Source organism: Lissotriton helveticus, chromosome 11 (assembly GCF_964261635.1).
Source record: "Lissotriton helveticus chromosome 11, aLisHel1.1, whole genome shotgun sequence".
NCBI classification, from domain to species: Eukaryota; Metazoa; Chordata; class Amphibia; order Caudata; family Salamandridae; genus Lissotriton; species Lissotriton helveticus.
This window is the reverse complement of record NC_136072.1, coordinates 648,472,299-648,484,836: the sequence shown is the minus strand read 5'-3', so window position 1 is coordinate 648,484,836 and position 12,538 is coordinate 648,472,299. Positions and strand designations below refer to the sequence as shown.

At 47.1% G+C, this 12,538-nt stretch overlaps 1 protein-coding gene across 8 annotated transcripts in view; it reads right to left on the bottom strand.

Annotated features, from left to right (window-relative positions):
- Positions 1-12,538, bottom strand: part of LOC144791723 (disintegrin and metalloproteinase domain-containing protein 9-like) — a 2,314,109-nt gene that overhangs the window by 910,443 nt on the left and 1,391,128 nt on the right. For all 8 annotated transcript variants that reach the window (XR_013602453.1, XR_013602452.1, XM_078666491.1 and 5 more), the window contains one exon: positions 3,704-3,806. Coding sequence is in view for 6 of the 8 variants with exons in the window: in XM_078666491.1 (XP_078522617.1) it covers positions 3,704-3,806 (103 nt within the window). In the remaining 2 variants the exon portion in view is untranslated. The remainder of the gene's footprint in view (positions 1-3,703; positions 3,807-12,538) is intronic.

The window sequence follows — 12,538 nt, the reverse complement described above, 5'->3', positions numbered from 1 at the left end:
ACAACATTTGTGTTGATTTTGAAAATAGATAAATAAATGGCATTGTCATTTACAATGCCAATAGCTTAATCTCTCGCAAATGCGAGACCTATTGCATTTGCGCCCACACAGAGCAACACACAGAGCCACATGCACCCACACACAGACAGAACCACACACACACACACACAGACAGAACCACACACACAGACAGAACCACACACACAGACAGAACCACACACACACAGACAGAACCCTACACACACACAGAACCCCACACGCACAGACCCCACACACACACACAGACAGAACCCCACACACACACACACACAGACAGAACCCTACACACACACACAGGCAGAACCCCACACACACACAGACAGAACCCCCCACATACACCGACAGAACCCCACACACACACAGACAGAACCCCACACACACACACAGAACCCCACACACATTCATTTTGGGACTTGACACCCATGGTCCACTGTTTTCCGGGGCAGAATCCTGCTGGTCACTTACCTGCATGCCCCTCTAGATCGCCCTCAGTACTCACAGCAGCACAGAAAGGTGGTGGCGCCGTGTTTACTTCAAGAAGCTGCTTCTTCTACAACACTTCCGTTCTGCCACGCCCACCCTCACTTCCGTTTTGGGAATGCTATGCTACTCCTGGGAGTACAGTCAGCAGGTCAGACTCAAAGCAAAAACAACCCCCAATCCAACATGGCGCTTACCTCGAGTCTTCAGCTCTAAGGTCACCCCTTGCCATTCTAAAATATTAGCCCCATATTTTAGAACAGTCTTCTTCACTGAAGAGACTCTGCCGCTGTTTTACGGTCGCATGGTTTGCTTAGAAATTCACCCTGCGGAGATCGGCTCACTTTTAGGAGCCAAGTACCTCGCTCATAATGTGATTCATAAGAACTAAACAATAGGGACACTTTTATTCGTCATTCGTCGGCTCGCCCCTCCGTTGCCTTCTCCCCCAGGATTGCTCTCTCAAGCTCGGGTCGTTTCGGCACATGCAAAGAAGGGAGGACAATGTCCGTGCCTCATACTGTAAGCGGGAGAGGGAAGGAAGTGAGGAAACACCCATCAAATGCCGCCACAACCCTCCCAAAGCGGCGCTTAACCCGCACCGAGGGCGTTACCTGTAGAGGTGAAGCTCTTCATCAGTGCGCAGCTCCAGGAACAGGGGCACTTCGCTCACGTTGGCACTGCACGGGTGAGGAGCGAGGCAGCCCCTCCCGTCCCAAGCGCGGCTCTTCCTTCAGCTGCAGGCAGGTTTGTGGGTGCGAGGTCGGGTTGCCTGGCGACGCCTCGCACTTACTGGGCTTCAGCGTGTTTCCTCTTCCTGACTATCCCCTCATTGCCCTGCAACGCCCCTACAGTTGCACCAATCCCAGCGCGGCCAATTGCTGACATCAGAAGCGCAGAACACGGAGGTCCTGAGGCTCCCGGCCCAGATGTGGTGATTCCTGCAGTGATTGGAGAGAGTGAACATCGATGCGCCCTTGGGACAGCGAGTTGACAGCGTGTCTTGCTCATGCTCCCTGTACACGCCAGTAGGCTCTCTGATTGGCTGACAAGGTCCACCAATCACAAAGCATATTTGGTAGTTGCCAACCAATCAGAGAGCCGACTGGCCCGTGCAGACAGCGTGAGCAAGACACTCCGTAGAGATCAAAGACTCACCATCTGTTTTCATTCAGCAAAATTAACTCCTGGCGAAGGCACGGACAACGGGAGGGAGGGCGGGGGATAAACAAGGCACAACAACGGCACAATAACTAGGATTACATAAAAGATACAAACAGAAAAAATCAATCCGGCAACAAAAAACGCCCAGAAAGGCATGACGACAAAAGGGGCGGGACTTAAAAAAAACACGGAAACGCCCCCGAATCGCGTCCTGACGGGAAAAGAGTGATTGACAACCAATCTCTTCCAATGGCTAGCCTCCATTTATGGAGCTAGCCAATGGAAGAGAGAGGCGGGACAAAGCCCCATACTGTAGGATCAAAAGATTTCGCATGCACAAGCACTGCTGCGCAGTGCTACGGCAGGCGAAACCTAAAAATGCGTGTTTCTGCCTTATATCCCTTCCAATCCACCAACTCAGGTATGGAGGTTTTGTCGCCACAGTCACGTTGGCGGGAAGCCACATCGTGATTGACCCAGCCGACAAACTGGAAGTCTGCCCTCTGACGGCTGCTTTTGCCTATGGCGCAGTCGATGCGGGAAGACCCACCTGGCAGAGTCAGCGGCATTCCCATGGTCTTTCATCCACCAACCCGCCAACATCTAATGAGAGCGGGCGGACGGGTAATCCAATGGAAAAGCGACAGCCAAACCATTACCACACAAGCCACTCCACAACACCGGACCAGCGTACCTCAACAGACGACTCAGCTTCTACACCCCCACCCGCCAGCTCCGCTCCATCGACCTCACCCTCGCCACAGTCCCCTGCATTCTAAGAGCGACATCCAGTGGCAGATCGTTCTCCCACCTAGCCACCAAGTCCTGGAACACCCTCTCCACCCACCTACGGCAGACCCAAGACCTGCTGACCTTCAGCAGACTCCTAAAGACCTGGCTTTTCCAGCAGTAACAGCATTCCCCAGCGCCTTGAGAACCTCACGGGTAAGCAGTGCGCTCCACAAATTATATGTTTGATTGATTGGTTGATTGATTGATTGATACAACCAAGGTCTAAATCAGGCCCTTAATGTGTCCCTAAACTACTCTGCCACTGACTTAGCTGAAGTCTCTGCTTGTGTAGTGACTGTACGTACCAACTCTTCTCAAATTGCAAGTTGCTCATAATTCATAAAATGCTGCTGCTGAATCATGCAAAGAAAACTTGAAATGTACAGTTATCAATAGATAACTAGAGAATGTATTGGCCCTAACTAAGAGACTTCCATGTTGTGAAACGTGTATCGCCCTTTTTTCGTTTGAGTAATTAATACAATTTAGTCTGTTTAAACAATCAGTATTCTGTTGTCTAGGAAATTACTGGATATCATTTTCCATAAACTTATATTGAGAATTGATTTACGACTTGCAGACCTTAAACTAAGCAGGTTTGTGTTATACAAAAAACTGATAAGCACAACAAACACGCATTCTGACTCAATCAACGTAAATGTAATAAACGCTTCAAAACAAAAACCCCCAATCCTCTTAAAATTGTCAAAACGACCTCTATACGGTGTCATTAATTTATGACTGTATGAAACAAAGGTAAATTGCACACAAGATTTAAATGCTCTGGAAAAAACTGCTATGACTCCTTCCTAGACTAAAAAATGATTCCTCAAATTCAAAGTCAGGGTTCCGCCCATCATAAAATAGAGCTTGAAAAAATAAATTTGACAAAATCATGAAATGCGAAGAAACATAAGTACTGGCAGAATTTATGACTACGCTGACAGAAAATGAGACATAAAACGGTCGTAATCCCCAGCATCAAATACCTGTATTGAAATCTGAATGTGTAGTGAACAGATTTTAAAATAGAGCTCAACTCATTTTGATGATTTATCTGGGATACAACAAAATTACAGTCAGAAGGCGATCACTATAAAAATTAAATTTGTAGTAGCCGGCTTTTCACTATTTTTTTTTCAGATCAAAAAGAGGATATAATCATATTTTGCGTACCATACTGTATTACAATAAATAAGCAATTTATTTACCAAGTTTAGAAACATACCTTTCAGTACATTTTTGTCTTTCTTTTTCCATATCACAGTTGCCAAATCTGTCCCCGATGGTGTTGACAGCTTTAAAGCAATCCACAGAGCCAACTGTTGCATCTGAAAAAAAATAGTGCAAGGTAACACTAATTATTATACGATGTTGACTGCTTGTACTCTCAAATCAGCCTTCAAGATCAATCAAAATGAAACTGTGAACTTCTCAAGTACAAAAACATCAGTGGGGAAAATCTTACTGCTTACAACTTCCATATGGGTATTTCGATGAACCAGACTCCGCACACCTTGCACTCATTTTGGCAAATGCCCAACCCCAGGACTAGAGCAGTCAATTGCTAGGCAATCCCACAAGGATGATCCCTGAACTTGAAAAGATCAACCACTATCCTGTTGTAGCTAGTCAAAAGACGTAGCTGAGGATTCTGGTCAGTGGATAAGGGACCAATACTTTGGTAAAGTAGGCATGCAATATAGCCTTATAGCCTGCTGTAGCGGGCTATACCAGCTATTAAAGGCCTGCTGCAGCGTTAAAAACCCGAGCCGAAGGCGAGGGACTTTAACAAGGCAGAGGGACTTTAAAAGCCGGTATAGCCCTGCTACGAAGGGCTATAAGGCTATTAGAACATTCCGCCACTAGAGGGCAGAAGGTTCTAACAAATAAAACAAAGGCTTCTGGGATTTTGTACCTCAGATCTGAACTATTAGCGATCGGTAAGTGCATGAATTGCCTGCCCCACATACCCCCGTCAGCAGTTGTGTGTGACCTTGTCTGTAAGTTCTGTGGATGGACAGCTTCTCCCAGGGCGAAGGGCAGGGACACTCAACCGATATCTAAAAACAGTGCCCTTCGGGAGAAGAACTTAGAGGAAGGGAGCCCCCTTAAGGCCATCCTGCTTAACATCAGGTCTTTAAGGAAACATGAATTTGAGCTTTTCAACCTCTTAACCGACCATTATGTTCATAACAGAAACCTGGCTAAATGATGCCTCCAACCCCACGATTACCAATGCGATCATCCCGGGTTATCGGATTCTTAGAAAGGACAGACCAGGGGGTAGCGGCGGGGGAGGGGCCATTTATAAAAATCTTTATTCCTCTTCACTACTCCCCATTGCAGAGATAGAGGGAGCTGAGGGGCTTGGCATCTTTTTAACTGTGTCAGCACACCAATCTATTGCGGGAGTGGTAATTTACCGTCCACCGGGCACGGCCGGAAAATTCCTAGAATCAATTGGTCATGCTACAGCCCCTATTGCGACCAAATATAAGCATTGCCTGATACTCGGAGATTTTAATATCCATATGGATCAAGTAGAAGAACTAGAGCCATCTTGACTGTGTGAGTCAATGGGTATTTTCAATTTGGATCCCTATGTCTTCTGGCCACCCATGAACATATCTTGTACCAGGTCTTCTCATCGATTTGTATAGAAAGGGATGAACCTCTTCCTATGATTTAGTCGGATAATTTTCTGCTTATTTTCAGAATCCCTAAATATTTCAGCTGTCCTCAATCACACTGTAGACCCCACCCGAACATCTTTAGGACTTTTAAAAATTTCACAGCTGCAGCAGTGGACAATGCACTAAGGTTGTACCCCATTCCTTTTAATGGATTATTGGAGAGCTAAGTTCTCTCCTTGGAGAGCTGGCTTCAGCTCCGCTCGGCAGAACTGGAACCCCCTACAACTCGGGCAGCTAAGGCCAGTAGGGCTGCTGCTCCATGGTTTCTGGAGGCCCTCAGAAAAAGTAAAAGTGCATGTAAAAGCCTTCAGAGATTATGGCGGAGGAATTTTAATCCCTCTGATAAAGCCATCTATAAACAGGCTCTGAAAGCTTACTACTCCAAGGTACGTGAAGAAAAGAAATGCTTTCTTGCCACCAAAGTGGAACAGGAGGAGAATAAAAGCAAGGAATTATTCAAAATCGTCAAAGATTTTACTTCTCCGAACGCTGTGATCAGCCCTTTTATTCCATCTAGTGACTGGAGAAACAGTCTAGTGCAGTATTTTTTTGAGAAGATCAAAAATATCCAAGATTCCTTTAGGGACTCGCCCCAGGTAGTGGGATCGGATGTATGTCGTTACAACGCGTGGTATTACCACGCGTACCGTTACAACGCAGGTTTTACAACGCAAGTCGTTACAACGACTTGCGTTGGGGGGCGCTGGATAGTGTAATAGTTTAATTTACTATTCCACCTCCAGTCCCCGTGGATAGTAGGGAAGGTGTTGGATAGTAAATTAAATTATTCCCTATCCTACAGCGCCCTCCAGCGCAAGTCGTTGTAACGACTTTCCTTGTAAAACCTGCGTGGTAATGGTACCGCGTTGTAAAAGATTCTTGGAAAAGGATGTTCCCCGTGTGATCAAGCACAGTGATCTCCAGCAGGAGACCCTCTATGCACGGAGTGTCTCTTTTACAATTCCCGCCTATTTCTCTGGATAAATCTCTCGAGATATAGAAGGCTTTGAAATCTGGCTCCCCTATGGACCCTTGTCCAGCGCGAGTACTAGTGTATTGCTGAGGATTTAATCCAGCAGTGAATCGAGTGTTGAACTCTTCACTGGCGGAGGGAAGAATGCCGGAGTGCTGGAAACACGCTAGAATTCTCCCATTGCTAAAAAAACCTACAGCTGACCCATTGATTGCAAGTAACTACAGGTCTATTTCACTGTTGCCTTTTTTTTCCAAAGTTTTGGCGAAATACGTCAACAGTGTTACCACAGGGTTTATGGAGGTTAACAACATATTACATCCTAGCCAATCTGGGTTCAGATCTGACTTTAGTACCGAGACAGCCCTACTAGAAGTTTCTGAAACTATCAAAACCACCTTGGATAGTGGGGGGAACGCGGTACTTGTACTACTAGATCTGTCGGCGGCCTTTGATACTGTGCCCCTAGACCAACTCCTGGAAAGACTACAGGATTGCGGGATTGGAGGCACGGTTTTCAAATGGTATACTTCCTTTTTAAGTGGCCGTCAGCAAACTGTATGGTCCCCTCCGTTCTCAGCCCTTATCACCCCCATGAAAGTGGGTGTTCCCCAAAGCTCTGTGCTTAGCCCAGCCTTGTTTAATATGTATATGGCCCCACTTGCACTTTTAACTGAGCAATACGGTGCTAAATTTTGTCTTACGCCGATGACACACAACTTCTGTTTACCAGTGAGAAGGGCAGCGTGGTTCGAGGTAGTGAGACTAACATCTGTTTAACGGAGGTCTTCTCCTGGCTACGGCAGAGCCAACTAAAGTGTAATCCTGAAAAGTCTAAGATTATTTTTTACGGACCCAACCGGAGCATAGAGTGGCACCTCTGGTGGCCACAGGACATGTCTCCCCCCAAGTAATCAGTCACTTCAGTAAAAAATCTTAGGGTAAAGATGGATTCTGACATGTCCGTGAAGACCCAAATTCAAACTGTGGCCGGCACTTGCTTTGGGCTCTTAAAAATGCTGGGGAACTTCCTCCCCCTGCTGCCAATCGCCCTCAAAAAGTCAGTATTTCAGGTCCTTATTGCATCTAGACTGGACTATGCCAATGTGCTTTATTTAGGCCTACCGGAATACCTTCTGAGCCGCCTCCAGGTGATCCAGAATATAGCGGTCAGAGCTATTCTTATGACTGCACCCAGGGATCACATAACTCCCCACTTAAAATCTCTCCACTGGCTTCTGGTGCATAAGAGGGTCCAGTTTAAGGCCCTCATCTTGGCCTTCAAGGCCCCACACAACTCTGGGGCCCATTACATTAGGAAAAGGATACAGCATTATGCCCCAAAACGGACACTGAAGTCCTCGATGCAGTATCTGATGACCATTCCTAGGTTTTCCCGTTCTCGCAAGGGAGGCCGCTCTTTCCAAGTGTTAGCGCCCCGCTTATGGAACGGTCTCCCCATTGCCCTTAGACAGACAACTGACCTAGGCAAGTTCAGGAGGAAGTTAAAGACCTGGCTATTTTTATAAGTAGCATTAATCCTGGAGCCATGTATCCTTTTTCAGCCTTTTTTCAGTGGTTATTAGCGCCGGGACACTCCATGGAGTAGCCGTGCGCTCTATAAATACCCAATTACAATTACAATGGGAGCTCGATGGCATTGAAATTCCCTCAGGCTCCCTGAAGCCTTTGTTCACAGCCAGAGCTGTGAACAAAGAAACATTGGAATGTTGGAGCTCCGGGCTTATACCAGCAATTATAAGCCTGGAGCACTCCATTTTTTTCAATGGAGCTACCAACATTCCAATGTTCTAATATAGCCTTATAGCCCGCCGTTACGGGCTATACCGGCTATTAAAGGCCTGCTCCAGCGTTAAAAGCCCGAGCCGAAGGAGAGGTCCTTTAACAAGGGAGCAGGACCTTAATAGTCGGTATAGCCCAGCTACGGAGGGCTATAAGGCTACTAGAACATTCTGCCACTAGAGGGCAAAATGTTCTAACAAATAAAACAAAGGCGTCTCGGAGCCCGAGGGGGTTTAAATCCCCTTGAGCTCTGAGAGGCCTTTGTTCATAGCGTATAGAGACCCTCTGGGAACTCTAATGCGGAACCCCCGTCTGAAGGTTTAAGTGCCAATACTGCAGGAACTGTTTTAAAGTAAGCCTTTAATGAGGGCGGTGGCTTGACCTTAATAACAGGCTTCTGAGCTTTAGGTATTTTTTTGCCAGTCTTCTTGGAAAATTTAGCCTTGGATTTAGCTAATGCCAGTGGTGCAATATCTGTCCGTCCGCCCCCACTACCTTGTTTTCCACTTTTGCTTCCGAGCGTGGATCCGGAAGCCTGGCTTCCTTGTGACTCACTGCCTGACATACTTTTTTTGCGTTAACAGTATTCTCAGTATTAGTCTCAGTATTAGTCAAATTATTTTGAAGCCCTACCCCAGTGCACTGTGGGTTAGGTAGTTTTAGCTGCGTGGTACCAAAATCTCTACCGACGTAGGAAATCCTCGATGATACTCTTCTCCCTCTCCTAACTTCAAAGGCCGCCTTTGCCCACCGTATAAGTCCCCCTTCAGCAATACTAATATTGTGCCCTCTCACCTTTTTATTACTGATTTGCAGATGTTTTATATCGATAGTAGTGGCTTCCGCCGCATCGGGGCTTTGTGCCTTATCCAGGTCGAAGTCCAGCTGAGGGCTTATCCGAGTTAAATATGTCCTGACCCCAGGGGATCCACTGCCGAACTGAGCATCGGCACAGTGCACCGAATCTAAGCTAGAAAAGCGAGCGGCGTTTCGTCTAACGCCCGCCGGCAGCTCTGAAGCCTGTCCCGCCTCCAGATACAGTCTCTGCATCAGCGCGATCCAGCCGCGACCCAGCGTTCCACACGAAATCTCCCAAAACACTCACATTAACGAAATTTCATCTTCTAGGCAAAGCGAGTGTTCCTGTAGGCTCCGATAGTCCGTATACGACCTCAAACTTGCGCCGCAACCGGCCGGACATCCGAGCCTCCCGACTAGCCAACGCTGCTAGCCGCCATGTTCTCCTCGAAATCGACCTGTTGTGATTTCTTATGTTAGCTGAATATTGTAGGCCTGAAATTTATTTTTCCTTGGGAAGGCTCTTCTTAGTCCAATGTAGTTAGCAGATTTTGTGTGCAGGCGAGGCTATTTTGTTCACATGGTTCTTGTTGCAGGTGCAAAGACACATCTCGTTAGGCAGAATACCCCTTTGTTTTAGGAGTTAGGATGGTAAGAGAAGCCGCCATGGGAGTGTACAGGAATGCAGATATTATACTTTAGGCGGAGAAGGTGCCTGGGACCCAAGGACATCCAAACGGTTGTTGGACGAAGTCAGAGTTTTGAAAAGTACGAAAAGGAGACCCCTCTGAAGGGGCGTGTGAAGGGTGTGTTCTACTGTTTTGAGGTTTTCTATTAACAGAGCCCCGAGGGAGGAGGGCAGAACTAGAGAAGGAGAGAATGGGAGAGGGCAGGTTAGGAGAAGGAGCAACTTAAAACGAGCTCAAGTGAGTGTACTTCTGAGGAAGTCCTCACTACTGACACGTTTCTCTTCTCTTGCCTGGGAATGATGCTATGTAGGGATGTCACTTTAGCGATAGGGTTGGGACAGACTAATTGATTTTCCTTTCAGTTTAATGAATACTAAAATAGAGACTGGAGCAGTTATCGCATGCCTGATGCTTTTGGAATTAACTAACATCCTTATTCTGAGTTGAATGAGACTCTTGCATAGGATTATGTTTGTATTAGTGCCCATTTATTTTCTTAACCTCGTACTGAGGAGTCTGTACGTTCAGTTATTTTTGGCTTTGTAATAAATTCCTTAACATTTGATTTTGTAGTCAGTGATTCTTTGAGGTTGATTCTGCTGGTCATTTGAAGAATGGGTTTCCCATTTACACTTCTTAGCAGATAAAAGGATCCAGTATACAGAGGATTCTTAAGATTGGAAAGGTAAGATCAAAGGGATAGGTAAGAATCCAGCGTTATCAGTTGGTAGCAGAGAGGATGGTTATCTCGAGAGTAAGGGGAAATCTAGATTAGGATAAGAGATTCCCGAGCCCATAGAAGTCAAGCGATGGTTGTCCGGAGGATCGTCAGCGGAGAACGACAGCTATTGATGGAAACTGACGGAGAGTGACGGCGCGGCGAAAGCAGCAGTTCGTGGGAGAGTGAGTATGAACAGGGTTATGTGTTGTTAGGTTGTGGTGTTGTTTTGATGGTGTGATGTCTTGCGGAGTTAGTGTGAGTGTTGAGTGATTGTGAGATTAGGCTGTGAGCGCACGCAGCCTGGGAAATCTTCGGCTTGACGAATAGCCTGAGAGATTGTGGTGTAGAAGAAATCCAGAGAGTAATTGGAGATCATTGATTGGAGATTCGTGAGACGTCATCGATTACCCGGACCGAGATAGGGGGAGCGAATGTGTGAGTAACCAACACTGGTCGTGGGTTGCTGTATGTGGATCATCGAGCATTTCAAATCTATCAGAGGAGGTGATTGTCCGGTCGGACGGACAGTTACCAGATTGAGGTAGACAATTTCACAAGACTGTGGACGGACAGTCAGAGAAGTAACTTGTTTGGTCATTTTGTGAACAAACGGTTATTTCAGAGTATGAAAGGGACGCGTGATTGAGTACGAGAAAGTCTAAAGGAGGGGAACTACCTGCAGCGGAGGAAAAGTGACGTCAGAGGGTGCTGCGCAACGATAGGTCGATTGGTGTGAAGCCGCGCTGGTATTGGTTAATTGTCATCAAGAAGTAAAGGTGCGCTTCGAAAGGAGGAAGGTGATTTTATCATGAAGTGTTTTAAAGTTCTAGGAGATATGTTTAGAGGAGACAAAAGGGTGGTTACTCAGGGAGGAGAAGAAGCTCCGCCTGAGGATACCCCAGCTCATTAAATGGCTACGAATGTAGGGTTGCATACTAATGTAAATGTATGTGTCTTGTAAAGCGCACTGCTGCCCTGAGGCGTCGTGGCGCTGTAGACCGCTGGGGAACCCGTCCTGGCTATGCCTGTGAGATGGTACCTACTGGGTATCTCCAAGGTGAAACCACGCATCCCCGGCGAATGTTTGGGGCCGTTGTAGAGATGAGGCAAGCTAATGCCCAGAGTTGCCGAGTGTGATCCCTGGTTAGAGTAGGCACCGAGTCGAGAATTATCGAGTCCGCTGACCCTGGTCCACAACACTGCCGCGTCGGGAATTGAACCCTGGTCCCGGGCCGTTCTCTGCTTCCGGGTCTGCCGCCTCTAACCAGTGAGCCACACCACTCCACATTACTATACTTTGGCTCGAGAATTGGTTTAAAATGACAGAAGGAAATGAAGAACTGACCTTTGCCCGTTATGGTACCTTTAGATTGGAAGTATTACATTGATTGGAAACAATTATGGCTTCTTTGCGACCTTTACCTAGACCAACGCAGTTTGAAGCATTACATGATGGATTAGGGCAGCTCATGAGAGGAAGAGAGAGCAAAGTCAGGAAAGAGTCAGGGCATTTTAAGATGCAAGATGGGATACATTAGTGAAGAGATGGAGAGTACAGACTATCGAGGGGGCTAAGTTGTTTCCATTGCGGGAAAGGACAGGAGATGCACAAAAGAAGAGTGCGGAGGAGAGCGATTACCCAGCACCGGCAGAGGGAACGGGCCAATCACAGGTTCCATCTGGTGCAGGAATAGTTGGGAGTTTCTCAACCGGAGGGTTGGGAAAGCAGACACCAGTGAACACGGAGGTAAAGAGAGTCACAGATGTTAGGAAGTTGCTGGACGCTCTTACGGTACCGGTCACCATTGGTCCCATAGTGTAGGTGTACGCCCCAGATCAGGCGAGAGATGGGAGTTCATCACAGTCAGGAGTAAGAGAGAGGACTAGCTTCGAAGGGAATGACACAGTGAGGCGGGATAGTTCAACTGCCGAGGCCCATAGAGTCAAGCATGCCATTGCCAGCTACTGAGGACTTGTTAAGGGGCCAGATGGAGATGAGGACGGCAAGACCGAGGTCCCTTGCCGATTCATGATCAGATCTAAGAATGTGGGAACCACCTGTGAGGAATAGGAATGACAGGAAGTTGGGATCACAGAAGTGAAGGGAACAGACCAGTCCTGAGGGATACAGTTGAAGGGAATAGGTGTAGCGAGCGGAGCAGTAGGGGCAAAGAGTTGAGTGGTGCATCTAATCAAGGTACTCTGAAAGCGGCTGTAAGGGCAAAGAGGCTGGATGTAGTGGGACTGAAAGCAGAGGGGGATCAGATAATTGAGGGAAACTTGCCTCTTGAGAGAGTGGAGCATTACAAACCAGATGAATTACTGTTTGTAGCAAAGGATGTGACTCTGAAGGCAAGGTGGGCACATGCGAAACTGTCTGATT